This window comes from Lithobates pipiens, unplaced genomic scaffold, assembly GCF_037356315.1.
Source record: "Lithobates pipiens isolate NorthernLeopardFrog02 unplaced genomic scaffold, aLitPip1_a1.2 Scaffold_16, whole genome shotgun sequence".
Taxonomy (NCBI): domain Eukaryota; kingdom Metazoa; phylum Chordata; class Amphibia; order Anura; family Ranidae; genus Lithobates; species Lithobates pipiens.
Window position 1 is genome coordinate 350,477,227 of NW_027507748.1, and position 24,392 is coordinate 350,501,618.

At 43.1% G+C, this 24,392-nt stretch overlaps 1 protein-coding gene across 1 annotated transcript in view; it reads left to right on the top strand.

The window, feature by feature from the left end:
• Window positions 1-23,986, top strand: part of LDLRAP1 (low density lipoprotein receptor adaptor protein 1) — a 48,682-nt gene extending 24,696 nt beyond the window's left edge. The window contains exons 2-9 of the mRNA XM_077481893.1: window positions 2,139-2,281; window positions 4,260-4,372; window positions 6,993-7,107; window positions 10,250-10,322; window positions 12,603-12,695; window positions 18,737-18,861; window positions 20,171-20,205; window positions 22,564-23,986. Coding sequence (XP_077338019.1) covers window positions 2,139-2,281; window positions 4,260-4,372; window positions 6,993-7,107; window positions 10,250-10,322; window positions 12,603-12,695; window positions 18,737-18,861; window positions 20,171-20,205; window positions 22,564-22,708 — 842 coding nt within the window. The 3' untranslated portion in view covers window positions 22,709-23,986. The remainder of the gene's footprint in view (window positions 1-2,138; window positions 2,282-4,259; window positions 4,373-6,992; window positions 7,108-10,249; window positions 10,323-12,602; window positions 12,696-18,736; window positions 18,862-20,170; window positions 20,206-22,563) is intronic.
• Window positions 23,987-24,392: the final 406 nt, after the last annotated feature.

Here is a 24,392-nt window from a genome sequence, read left to right on the forward strand (position 1 = left end):
GCTTGGTTTTCGGGGCCCCGTACGCGGCTAGGCTCCCAAAAAGTCCCACATATGTGGTATCCCCATACTCAGGAGAAGCAGCAGAATTTATTTTGGGGTGTCATTTTACATATGCCCATAGCATGTGTGAGCAATATATCATTTAGTGACAACTTTGTGTAAAAAAAAAAAAAAAAAAAAAAATAAATAAAAAAAAAATTTTTTTTGTCATTATTCAATCGCTTGAGGCAAAAAAATTAAATATTCAATGGGCTCAACATGCCACTTATCAATTTCCTCAGGGTGTCTACTCTCCAAAATGGGGTCATTTGGGGGGGTTTTGTACTGCCCTGCCATTTTAGCACCTCAAGAAATGAGATGGGCAGTCGTAAACTAAAAGCTGCGTAAATTCCAAAAAACGTACCTTAGTTTGTAGATGTGACAACTTTTGCGCAAACCAATAAATATACAATTATTGACTTTTTTTTTTTACCAAAGACATGTGGCTGAATACATTTTGGCCTAAATGTATGACTAAAATTGAGTTTATTGGATTTTTCTAATAACAAAAAGTAGAAAAAATAAAATATTTTTATAAAATATTTTTATAGAATAAAATATACCATCGTACTTGGAAGGCCTACATCTCCATGTGTGAGGAGATGGAGAAGGAGGGTGGCATCCACGCTCGATCTCCAGGTTCCTGCTGTTTCTTCAGCAAGGTGTAGACCAGGGTTGGCGTTGAGCACCATCAAGGGGCAGATTTCAGCTCTGGCTGTCTTTTGGGGGGGGGGGGAAGTCCCCTGGCATCTCACTCATTAGTGAGTACCTTTTGTGCAGGGGGTGCGATGTAGTCCCTCCGTCCTCCGTTACCTCCATGGGATTTGAACCTGGTGTTGGCGCTTCAGAAGCCACTGTTTGAGAATATATAAGGGAGATTCCTCTGCTGACCCTTTCACAGAAGGTGGTCTTTGTAGTGGCCATCACATCGGCCAGGAGGATTTTGGAACTGGTGGCAAGTGGTCTTATCTGGTCACCCACAGGGATAAGGTGGTGTTGCGTCCGCAAACGTCCTTTTCTACCGAAGGTGGTTTTGGCCTTTCACATCAATGAGGACTTTGTGTTTGCCATCATTTTGTCCTAAGCCGAAGCACCCCAAAGAGGTGGCCCTTCACGCTCCTAGATGTGATTAGGGCTCTGAAGGTGTACTTGTCTGCCACAGCTTCTTTTCGGAAGTCGGACTCACTGTTTGTTTCGGTGGCTGGTCCTAAGAAGAGCATGGCGGTCTCATCGGCCACCATTTCCAGGTGGATCAGACAGATTGTAGTCCAAGCCTATGCCTTGAAGGGGCAGGTCCCCCCCCCCTTTCCAGTCACGGCCCACTCTACAAGAGCAATCGGAACATCTTGGGCCTTCAGACACCAAGCGTCTGTCGCTCAGGTGTGTAAGGTGGCGACCTGGTCGTCTGTCCATACGTTTACCAAGTGCTACAAGGTGAATACACATACTACAGGAGAGAGTCAGAGTGTGGACATTACTGCACAAGATTACCTGTGAATTGGGGCCCCGATGACAGCTTTGCAGAGGACACGGGAGGCTGTATTTGTGCGCTAGCTGAGGGTGTGTGTGTGTGTGTGTGTGTGTAATCTATGAATTCTAAGCTCAATGACCTGCATTGATGCATTCACACAATTTCACAGTAACCATGATGTAAAACTAAGTTCAGGAATATTCCTTTATCCCATTGTTTTGCAAATCTATGCACACTATAAACTGTATGATTATATCGGTTCTGATATCGCTGTTTTACTAACTTGACAGCTTATTCTAAATGGAGAAACCTTTAATTTTGTTTGCAAATGGTAGAGCTTCAAACTACCAGCAACAAGGAGTCCTTACATTTTGAAGAGCTCCTGTCATTTCAGATCAATCATGGCAGTGCCTGTTAGCGGGCACCCGCCTGCTGCCACCATGTCCCTCACCTTGTGGGACTGTTGAGTTAACAGTGGGTCAGAGGAGGAGCTGCTGTGGGGCAGATGACAGTTGCTCATTAAAAAAAAAAAAATCTAAACACTAGCTATTTAAATCGACGATCCACCCTGTTACACAGTGAAACCGTCCGTGATTTATTTATTTTTTATTTTTCCTTTTCCCCCCAGAGCTTCCAGAAAATTGGACTGATACCAGAGAAACGTTGTTGGAAGGAATGTTATTTCACATAAAGTATTTGGGCATGACCTTGGTAGAACAACCGAAAGGGGAAGAGTTATCTGCAGCTGCAGTGAAGAGGATTGTAGCAACAGTAAGTGTAGTATTTCCAAATGTCACTTTTCAACTCCAATTGCAAGATGATATTCCAGCCACAGCTGTTTAGTAATCTTAAATTGAATATCATGGTTTGCTGACAGATGACTTTTTTGTTTTTTCGTGTCAACAAACTTGGTGTTTCTCCCTCCCCCAACATGTGGCTTGATTGGCATTGAAAAAAAATTAATGTAAACTGTTCTGTTATGTGATGAGCCTGTTTGAAAAGCCTTCCTGTCCCTTCTGTATTGTAATTGTACTGACCCCTCTCCATTGTAAAGCACTGCACAAACTGGCGCTATATGAATGCTGTATAATAGTTCAACCAATGGAGAAAATATTTACATAAATTGAAAAACCTACATACAGATGTTTATACTTTGAGCCTGATCCGATTTGCTGCAACGGGACAACAAATTCCTTCTGATCTCCTCCTAAATGATACTAAATATACGTGGTCCATTTACATTGTCTGTCTTTCTGTATGCCATCTAAACCGTTTTTTTGTTTTTTTTTCCATATCGATCTACAGCTGTCTATACACGACCCAGATCTTTTCCCAGCCTGTTTGCAGAGACACGCAAGCAGCAGGGGCTTCTAGTCTTCAGATGCAAGGTGTTCCCTAGTCACACCATACAGTTGTTGTATGAAAAGCACAATGCGTTGGGGCACACATGCAGATTATTGCAATGTTCTGTTGTGCTGCATAGGGTTAAATTAAAATTTTAAAATACAAAAGGTAAGCCTTGTTCTGTAGGCAGGCTAGAGCTTGCCTAGAAGATTTTTTTTTTTTTTTTTTTTTTTTTTTTTTTTTTTTTTTTTTTTTTTTTGTGCTAGTATGTGTTGTATATTGGCACATTATGAAAGGCTTGCTTTGAAACTAAGCCCTCCAGCGGATTACTGTCACTGCTGCAGAAGCTTCATCTTCACCTGGTCTTCCTTCTGGGTTTGAAGGCTTCAGATGCTTGAATGGCCGAGCTGCCATGTCGTCACTTCTGTACCTGCGCGTGGTAGTTGGCTTATGGCAAAGAGCTCTGAAGAAACTGCACAGGTATGCTGTGCCTTCAGAGCGTGTGCTCCGGTGACATCACTGGCTGCTGTTCCCTAGAATCTCTTAAACGGTGCACTTACCTGTAAGTTAAAATTAATAATCCGAGTTTACTACCACTTTAACCCCTTGCTGCCACTTAAAATGCATATCTGCAACCCCACTGCACTGGGTTTTTTTTTTTCTCCTCTGGGGGCTGCATATATCCTTTTGTGCTGGTAACATGCTGCCAACACAGAGACCTGGGTCTTACCAAGGGCCCCGTACTAATGATCAGGACTCGGAACTCCTGATTGCGGGTCACCTGATCGCTGTGGTAGCCTCTAATTTGGCACACCAGTTGCTGTTAAGCCTGTCTCTAGGGCAGGAAATGAGGGTAGCTCTCCAGTGGCGAGGTATAAATGCTTTTTTATTAATCGTACATTACAGGACACAAGCTCTTGGTCTGAGCCATAGGTTATGCAGCTACCTTCAGTTGATTGTACACTGGCAAACAAAGTTGTAAGGACAGCCCTAGCTTAATCTGTCTCGGCCTGGCCTTTGGGTGGAAGATGCCTGGGGCTAGCCTTTCATTGATCTGGAAGTGGGGGGGCCCCTCCTCCACAGCCCCAGATCACGCTGGGCCATGCAACCTGTCAATGGCTGCATCCACCGGACACAGCTGGTGACTGATCACCATGTGACTGCTGTAATGGTATGTGTGTTTTTTTTTTTTTTTTTGTTTTTTTTCCCCTCTTTCGGTAATTCTTTTGTTTACATTCAGCCATTGGTTGTCAAGAATGCAGTGTCTGGCTTGCCTGGCCCACTCTGTAAAGTGGCAGTTCATGCAAATTCTAAAATCGCTACATCTGTAGACACCAGGGATGTAACGCAAACCTCTGTCCTTGTAAAGTAAAGATTATAATTATTTATTTTTTTTTTTAAATAGGCCAAAGCAAGCGGTAAGAAGCTACAGAAGGTTCTTCTAAAAGTTACTCCTAGAGGAATAATTCTTTACGACAGTATCACAAACCAACTAATTGAGAATGTGTCGATTTACAGGTTAGTAGATTTGTGTAAAATTAACCCTGGACATGTCATGCTTTCTCAGTTCCCTTTCCTAAAAGCACATTCACACTGGGGCTGCCCGTGCATTAGCGGTAAAGATGCGCTTTTTGGACATTAGCTTGGTACTTTTAACCCCCTGCTGGAGGTTGAAGGGATTAAATGCCTGTTTTGCAGCACTGCCCATTCACTGCAATGGGCAGGGGTGTTTTGGGGGCGTAGTGTAGTCTTTTGCAGACTCTGAAGGCCTACAAAGGGGTGTGTTCTAATCTAGAGATGAAGGAAGGGACACTGTACCAAGTGACAGTGTCTAGTCTGGATATAGACTGAGCCTTGGTTAATGAAGAATATCAGGGTGTCTGCAGACAGCAGAGCAACATGATCTATGCTGGGACTGATCACTCCATTCAGCTCTAGTGAAAAGAAAGGGAGTTCAGATTTGAATATCTTGGAATTGAAAGTGTCTATTAAATGTTTTACTTCCTTGCATTGAGGCTATAAAAAACAAACTTATGCTGTGGTTGACACTGGCCCTTACTGTAATGGACAGATTTGAATTTGAATTATTTTTTTTTTTTTTTCTACCAAAGCTAGGATGCATACTTTGACTCCCCTAATGTAACAAAAAAAACTGTTTTACAGGGGAAGACTATGCTTTCTCTTTCGTTCATTTATGGACACAGCACTTCAATCTTGACCTTAGGGTTATATCGCCACCTTTTAGGAGAGGACTAGGCTAAACACTGCACCGCCCAGGCGTGGTCCTACTGGCTTTAAGCCCTCACTCTGCTCTCAGCAACTTGGGTTTTCTTTTTTGTTTTCTGCATAGTCTAGAAGGACCTGGCTCCCTGTGGGGACCATTTTTGATTCCTGGGATCTACAATCAACAGCCGAGCTGGGTGACAGGCTCTATAATATAGATCCTGGTAGTCTCCCCAGCCTGGCCATGAAGTGTGTGCAGACCTTGGCTATGCACTGGGTTGGCCGCGTCAAGCCCCGTTCTGGTCCAGGGGCGGCCAGTGAGCTATATGCTCCGGGGCACACATGACTGGGCTACTGCTATCCGAGTCGATGGCCACCCTGTACTGCTTGGGTAATGGGTCTGTCTGTGGAGTGTCCAGCAGTCCCTGCAGGAGGGGCAAGTATGGTTCCACCTGTTTAGGCAGGATGGAGCAGCTGGGCATTCCCTGGGAAGTTGATTAGGGGATGCCTATACCGCTGTTGGAAAGGTTTCAGGGATTCTACTCCAATCTGTTTGTAGTTCTAAAGAAGGAAGGGGTCTGTCCACTCCTGGATCTCAAGGCTCTCGATTGCTTCGTGAAGGTTCAGGATGGATAGAAAGCATACTTGCATGTCCCCATATGTGTCAGACACCAGAGATTTTTGCTGTCGTGGACGAGCACTAACAGTTGGTAGCTCTTCCCTTTGGCCTGGCGACGGCTCCAATTCTGGTGTTGCTGAGACGAGGGATCGCAATCGTGGGTTGCCTGGATGTCCTCCTGAGAGCAGCTTCTGCCTCAGAATTGAGGCTGTGGCGATCACCATACAGAATCTCCAGGCGTTTGGGTGTTGAACCTCCCAGAAGTCGATGTTGGTGCCAACTCAACGCCTGGAGTACTTGGGGTTGATTCTGGATGACTCAGAGGCGAGAGTTTTTTCCTCCCTTCAAGCAAGCTGCAGACTCGTCAATCTGTGGTGCAGTTATTAATGTCCTGCAGGTTGTCGCTGCATTTTTTTGCATGAGAGTTCTGGGTCTCATAGTAGCCACTTTCGAGGCGGTACCGTATGCTCAATTCCACACTCGAGTCTTTCAGAAAGATCCTGTCCAAATGGAACAAATCTCCAACATCCCTGGATTATCAAATGCGGGTAGGTCAGCTAGTCAGGCATTCGCTTCTCTGGTGGCTGAGGCCTCCGGCCCTTCGGTCCAGGAAGTCGTTCTTTCCTCTTCATTGGACGTGATCACGACAGGCACCAGCCTGACTGGCTGGGGGGGGGGGGGGAGTTTGGGGCTTTGGCTCTGGCTTATTGACGCTCTCTCAGAAAGTAGTCTTTCTAGTGGCTATTACATCTGCAAGGCGGGTTTCTGAGTTGGTGGTCTTGTCATGCAAGTCTCCCTACTTGGTATTTCACAAGGATAAGGCAGTGCTGCATCCGCAGCCTTTTCTGAAGGTTTTCGGCCTTTCATCTAAATGAGGACATTGTACTCCCAGCTTTGTCCTCAGATGTCTCGTCCCAAGGAGGTTGCTTTACATTCTTTGGCTGTGGTCGGGGCTCTGCGGGTGTATCTGTCTGCTATGGCTCCTTTCTGAAGGTCAGACTGTTTGTGTCGGTGGCTGGTCCGAAGAAGGACCTGGTGGTCTCGTCGGCCACTATTTCTCTGTGGTTAAGGCTTATGACTTAACCCCAGTTGTTAATGCCATGTATAGTTTCTGCAAGAGCTGGAGGACCACCAATTTGAGACCCCTGCTTTAAATCTTTGGTTGCCAGTGCCTGAATCGCCTGAGGAAGGCAGCATAGCCCTAAATCTTTGAATAACATCCTGTGTACTTTTAGTGTAGGTTGGTGGTTTTTTTTTTTTTTTTTTTTTCCCCTAATTTAATTTTTTTTATTTCAGGATATCGTATTGCACAGCTGATAAGCTACATGATAAAGTTTTTGCCTACATTGCTCAGAGCCAGCAGAATGAAACCTTGGAATGCCATGCATTTCTCTGCGCAAAACGGAAAATGGTAACCTTGCTATCTTGTATGTGAATTGATGGACAACTTGATATAATCATGGATTTATGGAGCCTAGTTTGTGACCTTCCTTGATGCAGCTTTTGTGTAGTGCTTCATTTGCCTTTTTGGTTCTTGTAGGGTTGTTGTGTGTGTGTGTGTGTGTGTTGTTTTTACAAAAAAAAGTGTGCAAATGATTGCATTTTATAGTAAGGCTCCATGCACACTGAAGCTCAAAAAAGCTATTTCTGGACGCCAGATTGCTGGCAGAAAACGCTGGTTGAAAAACCTGCTTTTAACAGCGTTTTATACTAGCGTTAATGAGCGTTTTACAGCGTTAGCGTTAATGGGCGTTTTTTATAAAAAATACACAGAGGACACTCCAAAAATCCCACAATGCATTGAAAAATAGAATGCCGAACACTAATGAACGAGCGTTAATGAGCGTTTGTCATTTTTTGCCGCTGAAAAACGGCACTTTGAACGTGAATTTCTGGCGTTCAGAAAAAAGCCCATAAACTCCACTGCTCATTAAAGCTGAAAAACGTCCATGTGTGCATGGACACATAGGCTAACATAGAGTGGAGTTTATGGGCTTTTACAAAAAACGCCCAAACTCCAATAAACTGCAGTTTATCAGCTTCAGTGTGCATGGAGCCTAAAACTGTAATGGGAAGGGGTTCTTTGTGCCAGTCCCACTGTGGGCTCAGTGGGACTTGACTGTATCAGAGCACCAAAAAATGCAATTTTTTATTTGAAAATATTCAAAGCAAACTTTAACTTTAATTTTTTTTTTGCAAAATCCCTTAACCACATCAGCCCTGTTAAGAATTTTCCCCCTTCCTGACCAGAAGATTTTTTGCGATTTGGCACTGCATCGTTTTAACTGACAATTGCATGGTCGTGCGACATTGTAACCAAACAAATATTTTTTTTATTTTGTGCACTATAAAACATTTTTTGGAAAGCTTTTGTTTTTTTTCTGCTAAAAATAAACTAATCCCTGCCACAGTTTAAGGAAATACGTATTCTTTGCAGTTTAAAAAAAGTGTATGTGTATACTCTGCTCTATATCGGACACTTTTTTTTTTTTTTTATTTTTTTTTTTTTAATTTCTCCCCCCCCCCCCCCCCCTTTACTACACTATTTTGGAAATCTTGACATTTTATACAGTGATCAGAGCTACAAATAGCCACTGATTACTATATAAATGACACTGGCAGAAAAGGGGTTAAACTCTGCATTTGCTTGGCTGAGAGCCCCTTAAAGATGAGGAGAAATGCTTATGAAGACTTGGATGCATTCAATTTTGACCTAGGCCAGAAACCAGTAAGCAGTTGAAAGGTGGCGGGAACAAATTTAAAACTAGTAAATGTGATTTCCTATCCTAGCCAGTTAGGGCTAGGAGTAAGGATTGAAAATACTTGGGACTCATGCACACTGGACATTACTAGTGTGTGTGTGTGTGGGGGTTTTTTTTTATTTATTTTTTATATAATGTTGGCTATAGAAAGCTGTAGAGGTTTATCAGTGTTTTTTAGCAAAACTATACTCCTTAAAAGCTTGTACTTCAAGCTTTGAATAGCTGCTGGTGTGTGGGGGAGGGGTTCGGTATGTGGGGGGGGGGGGGGGTGTTTTATTTTTTATTTTATTTTTTTTCCCCCCGAGTTGGAGGTGTGTTACAGCTGAAGCTTCTCTCAAAATCCACTAGTTCTGGGTTTTTTCCAGCCAGAAAACTCCTCTGCCCAAAACGAACAGCCTATGTGTGCATGGATACATACAGTTGTGATTATAAGTTTACATACCCTGACAGAATTAGATTCCTTGGCCATTTTTCAGAGAATATGAATAAGACTCTTCTTTCACTCATGGTTGGTGTTTGTTTGAAGCCACTTATCAACTGTGCTTTTTTTTTTTTTTTTTTTTTTTTTTTTTTTTTTTTATCATAATCCCACCAGATTACCCAAATGACCCTGATCAGAAGTTTACAAACCCCAGTTGTTAATGCCATGTATTGCCCCCTTTTTTGACATCAATGACAACTTTTAAGTCTTTTGTGGCTGAGGCTCGTTATCTTCTCAGATGGTAAAGCTGCCCATTTGAGATCTCCCCAGAGGGGCTCAATGGTATTGAGGTCAGGAGACTGAGATGGCCACTTGAGGACCTTCACTTTATTCTGCTGTAGCCAATGACAGGTCAACTTAGCCTTTTGTTCTGAATCATTGTCATGTTGACATGTTCGTTCGTCCCATGCGCAGCTTCCCGGCTGAATGCAAATTTTTTTTTTTTTTTGACAACCTACTGCATTCATCTTGCCATCAAAATTTCATCTCTTCAAATGACTTTGTGCAGAAGATTTGAGGCTCGTCTCTGTGCTGTTTGGCGTATTGTAAGTGGGATACTTTGTGGCATTTGTGTAGTAATGGCTTTCTTCTGGCGACTCGACCAGGCAGCCCATCTTTCTTCAAGTTCCTCCTTATTGTGCATCTTGAAACAGCCACGCCACTTGTTTTCAGAGTGTCTTGTAATTCATTTAAAGAGGTTTGTGAGTTGTGTGGGGTGTGGGTTTTTTTTTTTTTTTTTCCTGGCGGTTGTGGCTAAAATTTTAGTTGGTCTACCTGACTGTGGTTTGGTTTCAACAGAACCTCTCATTTTCCACTTCTTGATTAGTTTGGACACTGCTGATTGGTGTTCTCAATTCCTTGGATATCTTTTTATATCCCTCTCCTGTTTTATACTGTTCAACCACCTTTTCCTGCAGATCCTTTTGCTTTCCCCCATGTCTACACTGGATGAAAGATGCAAAGGTCTGTCAGGAGTCCAGAAACACGCTGACCTTTCTCACACAAGCAAACAGATCACAGGTCAGGATTTTTGCCTTTGAATAGCTATTAAAATCACTGTGTGTCAACTTGTGTGCATGTTATCACGTCCAAATCCCCAGGGTATGTAAACTCTTGATAAGGGTAATTTTGTTTTTGATTATGCTTTAAAAAGAGTAAACCGTTGTTAACAAATGGCTTCAGCCAAACACTAACCATGAGTGAAGTGTTTTGGTTTATTTTTATTTATGTAAATTTGTTACATACTTGTATAGTGCAAGTTGTGCATACCTTCTTCTTCCTAAACAGAACTTCTGCTCTTTTTGTTTTAGGCCCAAGCTGTTACATTAACAGTAGCTCAAGCTTTTAAGGTGGCTTTTGAGTTTTGGCAAGTATCTCGGGATAGTGAGTATACCATGTTAATTTTATTGTAATGACCTGCTTACAATCTAGGTTGTCTTTCAGGCATATGTGTAAAAAATAAATTAAATAAAAAAAAAAAAAAAAAAAACCTCCAAGTATAATTTGACTGACACTTCTAAACTTGTCTTAAGCTGTGCTGTGTTGCCCAATTACCAACGAGATGTATAAAATATCTATACACAGGTCTTTTCATTGCTGATTTATTTTGCATTCAGCTGCATTTTTTTACTGCTAAGATGAATAAACTCCATTAGTGTTCGTATGAGATGACAACCCTGGACCCAATAGGCTCAGTTCTCCTAGTTATAATAAACCTTATACACAATAGGATAGCACACGCACAAAGGAAGAAAAACCTGCTCAGCCCAAACGGATATAACCTGTAATTTATGTGCTTTACTTGTGCTTATTTTTCAAGAATACTTTCCAATCAAATACTTTCAATCAAATTTAAACATGACATTGAGTGAGAAGTGGGTTTGGTTCTCTTATGCAATGTACCTATTCAGGTCCTGTAACATTCTATTATCATAGTTTTGAAAAGTTGAAACCCATTGAACATTCTGGAAGCCACCAAAAGTTTTGTACTCTGTCTCAAAATATCCCAAAATGCATGTCAAGGCATCTACACTGAAGTGAGGCCTATATGAATTCAGTCCAGTATCTGCTTCTTCTGGTAATAGAGCCCAATTCCTCAGCTTTCAATGCCTCAGAGGCGTTTAACAGTATAAAATGGAAGCATATTTGGGCAGTTCTTGATGGATTTGGGTTTGTCAACTTTTGATCTTGGGTTCATCTGTTGGATGCTAAACCTCAAGTCTCTGTGTAAATGGCTGCCTTTACCCCACTTTTGTTAGTGAGGGAGGAATCAGGGCTGTCCCCTTTCTCTGCGTCTCTTCAAAGTGGCTATTGAACCACTGGCATGCTTGCTGCAACAGACTACTGGAGTGGTTGGATTTCATAGTCCAGAAGATTTGTGAGCGAAGCGCTCTTCTGTCCGATGTATACAATCCTCTTCCATGAGGTTATGTCCCTCACTGCTGAATTTGGAAGTTTCTTAATTGGTTATATTTCTCTCTCTCTCTTCAGGTTCCCCTAATAGGTCCACTTCCCTTCTTCCTTTTTTTTTTTTTTTTTTTGATAGTTTTCGCTCAGATTTAAATACTTGGGTATTTATCCCAGTGTTTCTGATGTTTCTTTGAACCTTTGTAATTTTGCTGTCACTAGTCATTTCCTAGGACATATATTTGGCCTCTGAGATTCACTTAAAGCATAGTTCCACCCATAAAATTAACTTTACGGTATTCATCAGCAACATTTGGAGAATTTTTTTTTTTTTTTTTTACTTGTTCATGGCCGTTGCTATGGGGTCTCTTATAATCTGGCCCTTCCTCTCCGCAGCGCCTGATGTAATTTCCCTCGGCGCCTGTGCTCACTAGTGCTCCTGGGAGATGTCGTCATTTCCCAAGATTCACTGGGTAGCGCAGAGGGCTAGAATCAGTATTTGATAGGCTTATGGTTGCTTCCGACAACTTTGCCTGTGATGGCAACATGAGAAGTTTCCTGTGCATGCTGGTAATACAGCAGCGCCATCTTCCGGCAGTTTATGCTTGTAGGCTTTGCCTGCCCACAAGATGGGAAATGTTTGTTTATTTTTTTGTAAAATATTCATAAACTGTGCTATTTACAATACTATCCATTGCTAAATGGACATTAAATTATTGTAATATTTACGAAAATAAAAAATAATGTAGTTGGAACTCCACTTTAACATCACAGGTTACACTAGGCTTACTCCGCTATATAATTTTAATGCTTGATCTCTGAACTTGGAAGCTACAGGGTTTCATAGTTTGGCCACGATTGGCATTCTGATTTCTCACTTCTGCAAAAAGCAATCCTTAAAAAAAATCAAATGTTCTCTAGTGCTTCTACCAATACTTCCAAATCAAACATGCCTTCATGGCTCCCTTGGCTCTTGAATTGCCCCACTATTTGATAGAATCTTTAAGATTCAGGATTGCACCAGCCTATGGCACCCTAATTTCTACCCTGTCGTGACTTTAATTTTCACATTTAATTGAACTCCAGGAAAAGTGCTGGCGTTGGCTTTGTGAATTGAGACCATTGTCCTATTGGTGCTTTGGGAACACTTTGTATTCAGTTGGACGGCTAAAATTTCAGTAGATTTTGGGCCATGCATATATTGGTTTATGGCCCTTGTGATACAGTTACTACCACTTTTTTTGATTGCTGTTTCAGATAAAGAAAAGCGAGAAAAGTCTGGTTCTGATGGTGAAGTGGCAAGCAGCTCTCAGTCAGAAAGTTCATCAAGTCTCACCAGTGTTAAAGGAGGTGAGTTCAAAATTCCTCATGAGGGTAAAACCAGTCTTAACACCTAAACAGTTCTGCAACTTTGCCATGCATTTAGTAAAACTATACCTAACATATTATCATCACAACTACTTTGTTTATCCAGGTGAATGTTAATGGATATTTCCCAATTGTTGGGTTTTCTCCTGCCTAAAACACTGGCACCTAAATCTCTACTAAGTAATCCCTTGTTTCCACATACCTGTGGTGTGTTCTTCCTGGGCAGCGCAGTGTCATGGGCGTCCTCACCTATGGAATGTCAGTTGCACGCTGACCAGTTGGTCCCTTTCATGGAGGCAGCAGAGACCTCCAGCTATCTATATACTCTTTGACACGCTGTTGGTGGTCCTTGGGTTCTTCGTTTCCTTTTGTGTGGAGGTGAGCTTGGATGCAAGGTGAGTAAAAGGCATCCCCCATTCAGTCCTTCCGCTTTGCGTGATTCTGAGATAGTCTCTGCCATAGGAGGACATGGGCCTTGAACACTTGCATAGCGAGGATGACTACATTTTGTTGCTTGAGAAAGGGCACTGGTAGCCGCACATGTTACCTCTGTGCAGGAATCTCTAAAGATTGACGATTCCTCTTAGCCAACCTGAGGAGGTGGCTGTCAATTTGGTACTTGTGAGCAGTCTCGTTTTTTAATAAGGTTTTTCCTTACCTTGCCTACTTTAAAACATTTTACTAGGAATGTCCAAAGTGGCCTTTTGTAGTTCCATAAATGTATTTGGTACGTTACTCTTCTGAAGTGCATCTCCTCCCCGTCATAGATCCTCCTATTTCTTGGTTGAATAAGGCAACTGTGATTCTGGTGGAGGACTCCTTCCTTTTTAAGGACTGACTGGAAGGTAGAATTGGTCACTTGCTTCATTTACGGCTGCTGGCTTGAACCTACGCCCTATCTTGGCTACAAGCCCTCATCGAGCAGGCAAAACGGTGTACTTCCCTGCTCTTTGACAACTTGGTTTGCAAGTTGGTATCACTTGAGCTACAAAATTAGAATTTTTTTTTTTTTTTTCTCCTATTCACCAGACAAGTGCTTTAATTACAATCTCCATTTCTCCCCATCTTATCTACAAAATTTTTACATTGCATTACATGACATGTTTCTTCGGGGTGTGATGGCCCCAGAACAAGAGATTTTGGTTATTATTTGTCAACCTGTCTTACAATTGTAAGAAGGAAGTGGCCTGGTCGATCCTGGACCTCAAGTCCCTGAACTGTTGAGGTACGAAAAGTCAACAGAATCTATCAGTTATGCGGCAGCCTCTCCATCAGGAGATTTCCTTGCCATAGACATCATGGACACTTGGCTACATGTCCTACCTGTGCCAGGCACCAGGCCTTCTCTGCTTTGTGGTAGAGAAAGTGCTTTAACAAATTGTGGCTCCTCTCTTAAGACTAGCAGCCACCTTCCAGGTGTTCAAGGTACTGGCTCCAGTGCTGGCATTACTGTGACAACGGGGGATTGCCATGGTTGGCTATCTGAATGACTTCCTCCTCTGGGTGGAGTCTGTCTTCCTTGCTGGACAACGTGGCGATCAGTTTACACTTGAAAGGAGTTCGGCTGGATTCTGGTGTTCAAGGAGTCTGCTCTGACTCCAACCAGGTGACTGGAATACCTGGGTCTAACTCTGCATTCCACATGGGCCAAGGTGTTTCTGGCGCTGGACAAAGCTCCAGAGTGCTGTTCAGTCATTGCTTTTCCACAAGTAGTCTTTGCAATTTACCATGTAGGTCCATGGTCTCATGATGTCCACCTTCAAGGTGGCACCCTATGTACAGTTCTGTAATAAGGTCTGCAGAAGGAAATCCTGTCCAAATGGGCCAAGTCTCCTGTATCCTCGGACAGATCCGCATGGGACACTCAATCAAGTCCTCCATCCTGTGGCTTAAATCTGTCTCCTCTTGCCATGAATAATTTCTCCCTTTCCATTGGACAGTGGTCCTGATACCAGCCTAGGGCCAAGGCTGTTGAACGACAGTTATCCCGACTCCCTATCAATATCCTAAAGCAGGGGTAATGAATTAAAATTGAAGGAGGTCTGTCATTAAATTTTCCGGCCGAGGTCCGAATTGCAAATCTGTGCCCTGAAAAAATTTGTGTGCGTGTGGTGGGTTTTTTATTTATTTTTTTGTGTTTTTTATATATATATATAATATAATTTAATTTTTTTTTTTTAGTAAGCCGCACCCTGGTGCTTTTTTCTTTAGGTTTCCATGTAAATGTCCAATAGTGTTTCCCCTTACATTGGGTGCCCCTACCAGAGCAATTCATTACATTGGGTGCCTTCATCAGACTGCCCCATAAATCACTTGCCACCATCGGGGTAACCCCTTATATCAGATATTCCCATCAGGCTCCCTTACATCTGTCACCCATCAATATGCCCCCCTTACATCAAGTGTCCCCTTAACATAATATATGTGCACATCAGCATGCCTTTTATGTTAAGGAGCATCCTGAAGGGCACACTTTTTGCCCCTTAACATAAAATGTACCGATCAGCATGCCCATCTTAAGGGGCACTCTGATGGGCATATTTTGTTGTGCCCCTGTAAATGTCACACCCACATGCCTTGAGAGCAGGCCAGGAGGAGAAGCCAGCAGAAGTAGTAAGTTTCAGGGGGTGAGGGCCGGTCCAGGAGTCTTGTTGAAGGGGGTGGGCATGCATATCGCATTACAATATACCTCGTGGCCAGCAAGGAGTGGGAGCCGTAAGAACCAGCAGAAGAGGGTGTGCATCTGACATCACACCATACCTGGCTGAGAGCTGCTAGAGTCCGTGGCGTGACTCACACTGGCTGCAGGGGCGTCTGCAGTTCCAGCAACCAATGACTGATGAGCAGTGGAATGGATGCACTTTACACTGGCGGCCTGAAAGTCCGAACAGGAGCCATTTAATGACAGCTGTCCTAGAGCTTTGTGAATCAGGCTTTGTCTAGCTCAATGGATGGAGCATCTTCAGCGGTGTCTCTTCAGGATCTAGTCCAACACCACAGCAGTGGCCTATGTCAATAGCCTAAGCAGGGCGAGGACTTTGGCAGTGGTGCTGGAAGCCTCGCTCGCACGCTCTTTGTGGGTCTAACTTTATGCTCCAAATTTTTCTGCCGTTTAAGGTCTGCCCATAAATTGAATGGTGAATTATCTCGGCCATCAAATTGTGGTCCCTGCTTTCAGATATGCCTGCGATGGGCACCCTTTACGTGGATCCTCTGGTATCCTGTCTCAACAGGAAGGGGTAATTATTTTTTGGCAAGAACGACTGATTCCCTGGCAGATGCAAAGATCACTTGTGGCACCATGAAGCCATTAGTCTCACTTTATGCCTATAGCCCTCTCAGAGCTTCACCCTTGTCTGTTGCACAGGACAGAGGGCGAAGGAATTCGGCATTCTGGTGGCTCCTGATTGGCCTGGTTGATCCTGGCACACCAATGTGGTGTGTTGGGTTGCGCATATGAGCGATTCATGACCATATGGTTGCGATCTTTCCCTGGACTGGCTCTGAGGTCAGCTAACAGCCTGCTAAGCTACGCTCACCGGCCGTCCCTAGAGCTGGTCGGCCACGACATGCCCCCCAGCTCTAGGGACGGCCGGTGAGCGTAATGCTCCGGGCACACACATGACCATGCTACTGATGTCTGCGTCCGTGTACCAGGCCAGCAGCCACGCCTTACTGATCGGAGAGTGGGTCTGCGATGGAATGTTCCCCAGCTTGTCAGGACTGGTAAGTACAGCTCTCTCTGCCTCGGTGGGGCTGGGCATTCCCTGGGATGTCTATTTGGGGGTCCCTCAACTCCCTGTGCATGGGCAGAAGGGTCCCCGGGGAGAGCTCTGATGCAGATTCGGGCCCCGCTGAGGCTGGTGACCCTGCTGTCATTTCAGATGACACTGACCAGGACCAATCGGACACTGAGGATGAGTCCCTGTCCAGATCTGTGCGTGACAAAGCGATTGTTGGAGCACTTATCACAGCTGTGCGGGATACCATGAAAATTCAGGATACAGCAGATCCCTCTGATGTAGTGGTCCCCGAAAGCCATCCCGTTCACCAGCCGCTGCACAGGAGGGCGCACGCATCCTTCAGTGGGCAGAGCGATATGTATCGGCCATTTACATCCGGGGAGTGGAGAACTGGCAGGCAGACTACCTAAGTTGCCAGATGCTGGACCCAGGAGAATTGGCGTTGCATCAAGAAGTGTTCAGGCTACTGTGCCTGCGATGGGGCACTCCAGATGTGGATCTTCTGGCCTCCCATCTCAATCAGAAGGTGCAGAGTTTCGTGTCCAGCACAAGAGATCCATGGGCAGACGCGTGGTGGTGCGCTGGTGGCTCCGTGGGGGTCAGTGCCAGCTGATCTATGCCTTTTCTCTGCTAAAACTGTTACCATGTCTGCTCTGCAGAATGGAGGCCGAGGGGATTCCAGTAATACTGATTGGCCCCAGCGTCCCTGATATGCAGATCTAGTGTTCCTGGTGGTGGACGGCATGGCTATTGAGAGCCAGGTGTTAAGGAACTGGGGCCTTTCGGACTCGGTGATTCCAACTATGTTGAGCAGGGAAATCCTCTTCTCAGATATATTGTCGTACCTACATCTCCATGTGTGAGGAGAAAGGAGGATGGCGTCTGCGCTCCTACTCTATATCCAGGATCTTGCTGTTCTTACAGCGAGGAGTAGACCAGAAATTGTCTCTAAGCACCATTAAAGGACAAATATCGCCCCCCCCCTCCCGGCGACCACTGGCATCTCTAGTGAGCACTCTTGTTCAAGGGGTCTAACATGTAGTTACTCCAGTGCGTCCACCATTGCCCCCATGAGATCTGAACCTGTTGGTATCTGCGCTTCAGATACCGCCAATTAAGAATGTAAGGTATTACTCTGACTTTCCTAGAAAGTGGTTTTCCTAGTGGGTTTGGCACTAGCGGCTTTGTCTTGCAAGTCGCCCTATCTGGTTATCCGCAAGGATAAGGTGGTGTTGCGTCCAACCTTTTCTGCCGAAGGTGGTTTCGGCGTTCCACATCAATGAAGACATTGTGTTACCATCTGTGTCCTAAACCGACGCATCTTAAAGAGGCCCTCCATTCCCTGGACGTAGTCCGAGCTCTGAGGGTGTATTTGTCTGCTACAGCTCCCTTTCGGAAGTTGGACTCCTTGTTTCAGTGGCTGGTCCAAAAAAAGGCATGGTGCTCTCATCGGCCACCATTTCCAGGTGGCTCAGATGGATTGTAGTACAGGCCTACGCCTTGAAGGGGCAGGTGCCCTCCTTTCCAGTCACAGCCCACTCCACCAGGGCAATTGGGAACGTCTTGGGCCTTCCGACATCAAGCGTCTGTCGCTCAAGTGTTTTAAAGTGGCGACTTGTTTGTCTGTTCACACCTTTACAAAATTCTACAAGGTAGATGTCAGTGCATCGGCTGATGCCTGTTTTGCAGGTGGCCGTGTAACTTATAATTGCAACTTAACTTAATTTTCCTTTTTTTGACAAAAAGTATTTTAAGTAAATGCACTGTTGCATATGTTACTGTAAGTTTTTGAGGTGGTTTGTAAAGGTAGTGACTCCCAGATTGGGGAGCACTTTTTACCCACAAAAAAAAATAAAAAATTCTTGCTGTTCGCACTGCTTGGGGACATCCCGATTTGATTTAAGAAAGGAGCAGTCAGTGAATGTAAGAATGGGATTTTTTGTACTTGCCATAAAATCCTTTTCTCTGTAGTTCAGACTGACACAGCACCCTCCCCTCCTATTTTTTACATGTTACTGCTTGTTGGCTTACTGAGGCTGCAGGATGCAGGCTGGGGGCTTGTTACCTAAGGGACCGCCCCTTGGGCAGAACTAGAAAGTTCTGGTTTGGTTTTGTTGTACATGTTCTGCCTAGTCCCCTCCTGAAGGTGGCCTAACATGATGGTCTAAGAAAGGAGCTGTGTCAGTCGGTGAACTACAGATTTTTTTTTTTTTTGTACTCGCCATAATGTATGTATGTGCCTTTTTAGTATAACCTGGCTTGTTTCTGTAATGTTTATAGCTGCAGGTAATCTCTTGGAACTAGATGAAGCCAGCAAAGCTTTGGATATATTGAATGCCAGAGACAATCACTTTGAAGGTCTGTTTCAACAAGATGCTGCTAGTGAAAACAACAACATTGTATGGGTAAGTTGACCACTTCAATATCAGACACTTTCACACCCTTCCTGTCCAGGCCAATTTTCAGACTTCGGCACTGTCACACTTTCACAATTAGTCATGCAATAACGTAATGAAATGTATAATTTTGACAGCTTTGTTTTTAGTGTATTTTAATCACCACTAGTTAGTTTGCTATGAGCAGAAAAAATGCTGAAGGTTGGAAGAAGAGAAAATTATTTTTTGTTTATGAAATTTTGCTAATCTTCATAAATTTAGGCCAAAATGTATTCTGCTACATTCCTTTAGTAAAAAATTACCCAAAGCAGTGTATTTACTTTTGTTAAAGTTGGTCTACAATCTAATTGGCATGGAAAGTTCTCTATACACTATGCGTAACCAATGTCTCCTGTGCTAATGAGAGCCCTTTTCAGCCTTTTGGTATAATGCATCTGTAACGTCACCCAGAGTATGAAAGGAGTTAAAGCCATTTAGGACGTTCCATTTCTAAACACTCCAATCAGCCAAACAAGAAACCCATACGAATAATTTGCCCCACCTTTAGAGCAGGTCTCAGCAGAAAGAACACTGGGAGACACTGACAATACCTATTGAATACAACTTAATAACACTTCCACAACATAATGCAGGTTTGTTTGAAAATTGATCAGTCATAATGTACTGGCTGCCCATCTTATTTCCTGCAGCCCTTAAATGCCAGGACTGTACAAATACCCCAAAATTACACTTTTTTGGAAATGATTGTTCTTGCATACTGTCACCAGAGTAGTACAGTTTCACCATAGTGATGCTACTGCTCTGGGAGGTGACCCAAGTTTGTGGTGTGGTCCCCCTCCTCCCCACATGTCTATTTCCATCCAATTGTCATACAATCTGCCGGACAGATGGCAAACTCATCCGCATCTGTTTTTAGTGGACCAGATCAAATGCCAGCAGGTGTCGGTGGACCCATGTCCGCTGACATCTGCCTCCCCATAGAGATCCAATCGGTTCTGCCTGAAAAATGGACAGGCAGACCCAATCCATACACTGGTATGGAAGGGGCCTTGGCCATAGGCAAAAGCACAATTAGCCTGTGCTTTCATATAGGCATTATAAAAGTGACCTAACTAACACCTTGACAGTGTCAAATGTTCAATGAAAGCCGGACATGGCATATGGTTAATCTTTGCAAAGGTTTCCTTTTTTTGTGGGTTCATTCACACACACCTCCCCCACCCCACAGGTTTTTAATGGAGTTCATGCGCTTTTTTATTTTATTTTTTTCCCCTCCCCAGTTTTTGTTTACAGTTTTGTTTGTTCTTTATTTGTGCAGGAACTAGATGATGGGCTAGATGAGGCTTTCTCAAGGTACTGTAATCTATGAGCATTACTTTTACTTTCTTTTGAGATCCATACTGTGTTAAAGCCTAACTCCATGTTTTAGTGAATGTGCTGCTCAACCATTCACAGGAATCTTTTGTATTTTTGAATGCTTACAATTCTCCTTCTGGCTGAGGCAGACAAATGACCTCTTAATCTCCACCTTTTCATTCAAAAAGTTTCCTGTGAATCTCGCCCCAACTAATGTTTCCGGAAGCAGAATGGGACTTCCTGATCCTGCTGTTGGCACAGTGCTGTATGCAGTTCATACAGTGCTGACAGACGCTGCATGCGTTGGTTAAGGAAATGGTTCATTTAGACCAGTTTGGTCCAAGTGGACTATTTTTTAAAGTTAAGTAAAACATGGCTGTAAGCCAGGGATACATCCACAGTGCAAACTAGGGGAAACTGCTGCAAGCTGCCCACAGAAATCCTAATATCGGTACTAACCGCTGATTGCATTTCTCCACTGAAATACTGAGCCCCTGGGCAGGAGTAACCCAGGGACACCCAGCCAGAAGAAAAGGAACACAAATGCGCTCCAACTGCTATAGACTGGAAGACATTAGAGCCAGAGAAGAAACCAACAAACTGCTGTCATGGCATATGTGATACATCACTGCACACAGCAAATTCAATCCTGCTTCCACGATCAGACTGGGCCAGGTAGGTTGATCACACCGGGGTTGGCAGATAGCCCAGCTGTTAGCAGATGGCCCTATCTGGCCGTTGTGCTGCTTGCCTGCCAATAGCCTGGCTTTAGCTCTTTCAGCGCCTCCTTTTTGTTTGCCCATTCTATACCCTGCTAACAGCCAAGGCTTATCAGAGTATTTTCTGGTTTAGCTCGCTCCATACCCTAATAGCCTGGACTTGTTGAAGTATTGTGACGATTCGTCCCAGTGCTTGCCACCGGTCTTGATTGTGGAGAGAAACTTCAGGTAGACTAATAGCCAAACCAGTCCTTAGAAGGGCAAACATGGCTGCTGGGTTGGAGCAAAGATTTATGGGATAGGGGTCCTATATTGGAGGAGAGGAGGTGGGTTTAACCCACACATGCTGCCATGGAGCGAAAAGGTGATTTTTGGAATTGATTGCAGCAACACTTCTCAAAAGTTGGGGCAGGGCAACAAAAAGCTGGCAAAGCACTAACCAGGAAGAGCTGAAAGAACATTTTGCAACTAATTGGGTTAATTGGCTACAGGTGAGGAACATGCAGTATATAACCAGCAGCTGCAAAAATGGGCAGAAGTCTGGATTTTGGGGATCGGATGTCAGCGGACACGTCACCGCTGACATCCGACGCTGTATGGAGCGACCATTCAGATCCGCCTGAAAAAACGGACAGGCGGAATCTGAACGGTGCACACATTCAAAGGCTTTTTACGTTAAGGCCCCTTTCAGATCTTAATATATACTGTAGATGGTGATATATTTAGAGAATATGGAGAAATGTCTATGCGAAATGCAATATTGGATGCTCGTGATTTTTGGGCCCTAACATGACACTGCAATAAACGGGCATGATTCTGTGTGTGGGCTCAGGAATGCATCCAAAAATCACTGTCTGAATACTGTTCTCCAAGCCATCCAAAATATATGCTAAAGCTCTAATGCAAAGAATTGGCCATATCTGAACATGATCTGAAAAGGTGCAGTCTTCTGTGTTGGCCAAAGCTAATTTTAAAATGGTCTGTTGCAAAACTGTTATGTTTTTGTTTTGACAACTATGGGCACTGCGTCCTCTGGATTAAAGAGGGGAGTGACCTTCCGGCTTGATATCAGTGCTCAGTTCAAAAGCCTGCATTGCTGATGGCATGGGGGTGTGTTTGTGTATAGGGAGTGGGCAGCCTGCACATTTGGAAAGCCATCAATGCTAAAATGGATATCGAGTTTTAAAGCAGAATATTCTCCCATACAGACTGTCTTTTTCAGAGAAGGCCTTGCACATTTAAAGACAATACCACACCATGTACTGCATTTATGATAGCAGCATGGCTTTGTAGTAGAGACTCGGGTGCTTAACTGACCTGCCTGCACTCCCAGACCTTTCACCAATTAAAAATATTTGGCACATCTTGAAACCAAATGACAGATCCAATGCTGTTGAGCAGTTAGAATTCTATTTTGTGCAAGAATGGGACAATATTCCTCTTCCAAAACTACAGCAAAGCAATTTATCTATGCCCCTTTTTGTCCATTCTCATGTTTAGAGCCTTTTAAAGGGGAATGATACACTTTTTTTTTTTTTTTTTTTTGCAAATCATTCTTTATGTAGATTTTACACAGTATTGCAATGTTTTAGGAAGTGTACATTTTAACTGTTTGCCTATTTGCTGTTCCCTACAGACTGGCAGAGGCTAGGACCAATCCTCAGGTTCTTGATATTGGGCTGACGGCAAATGATCTTCAAAGTGAAGACTGCTTGTCTCCTTGCAACTGGGACCGACCGGAGCTGAGTCCAGCAGATGGAGACGAACTGTTTATGTTCTGACATTTGTAAAGCACTCTGACAGTTTTCAGTGCAATAGTCCCAAAAAAGAGCTTATCACACTTCACTTAAAATGAATACAAGTGGGACCCCTAAAACCAAAGTTTTAACATGTACTTTAGATATTTTGTCATACAAGAACAAAGAGAATGTCAGCAAATATTTTATATTACCAGTGTGCTACAGCTTACTTATTCTGGAGCAACTTCAGAACATTTCACTCAAAGAATACCCAAAGTGTTTTTCTCTTAGAAATGTTGTTTTCAGTTTTGTTACAAAATTGTGTTATCAGTATTTTTTCTAATCTAGCTGATGCAGCACACCATGATGGATTTATAACACGGCTTACTCCAGTTTTTCTGTACTGGGAAATATATGCATCACTTTTTTGGTTTTCATTGTATTCAGTCCTGTGTGGTAACCATTATGGCAGCAAGTCTGAATATGGCTTTCTACAGACTGTTATTCACAGCATGCTAACTTATTTGTTCTCAATCTCACACCTTCCCTGAACAAGTGTCAGAATCCTGATGTAGTATAGAAATCGCGCCCTTAATTCCTTGATGGCTGTACAATATTCCTGTTGACTGGATATCTGGCCAGTTATCATCCAGGTCCTAAAAACGGAGCTGTTGTATGTAGTGGCCTTCATATTGGCTAAAGCCTCCATTAATTTATCCAATTCATTGAAATATGTGAGACCTCAAGATGGCTTCCTTCCATTTCTTGTATGGATGGCCAATCTCAGTACATTTCAGTGATTTGACACTTAAAATTTCGCACTTAACTTGGCTCTGTACTTACATTTTACTAAGAGGTTTAAAATACCTTTTTGTGTCCCTTGTTGCCTATTGTGGGCTGGTGTGGGAGAAGAATTAAATGGAACCGTCTCAAATATTCATGATTACATGTAAGGAGTGGAGACTGTCAACCATGAGTGGTGATTCCTATATTGTATCATTTATACAAGTAAATACTATACTGTTTTATTTAATGACCGTACAACAAATGATCCCATTTAGTAACTCGGAACACCTAACAAGATATCCTTTTTATCTGTGTGGGTGTTAAATGGACAGCAGCTGATTTCTAATTGGTTGCTAGCAGTCGCTGTACAAAGCTGCTTGTCGTACCAAACTATAGTGCTTAACTGTGATGGCAGTAGTGATTGGCCCAAAAACGCAAATACTTTTTTTTTTTTTTAGTTAACTGGAACTACCCACAACACTTGGGCAATTTCTTAAATGGTGGAGGGTTTGATCATATATATATATATATATATATATATATATATATATATATATTTATATATTTTTTTTTTTAACACTACTGTCTTAAAAAGGCTCACACATGTTACACTTTATTTATTATTATTATAATTTTTTTTTTTTAATGTCGGGTACCCTTGGTGGTTTCCAGTATGGCGACTGACTGGTATGCAATATGTTATGGTTTACAAGGTGGAATTGCTTCTCATTACGCTTAAAACATTTAATACAAATCCTTAAATGCTGATGACCATTTATGTTGGAGTGTTTTTGTCTTTTTATTTGTTGAAATTAGCGATTTATAATGTAAAAGTATATGCAGTATTTTGAAAATGCATTTTTTTGTATGCTTTATTATATGTAATATTTTATTAATACCTATACTATAAGACAATCATCTTGTTTGAATGGTCTGCTGT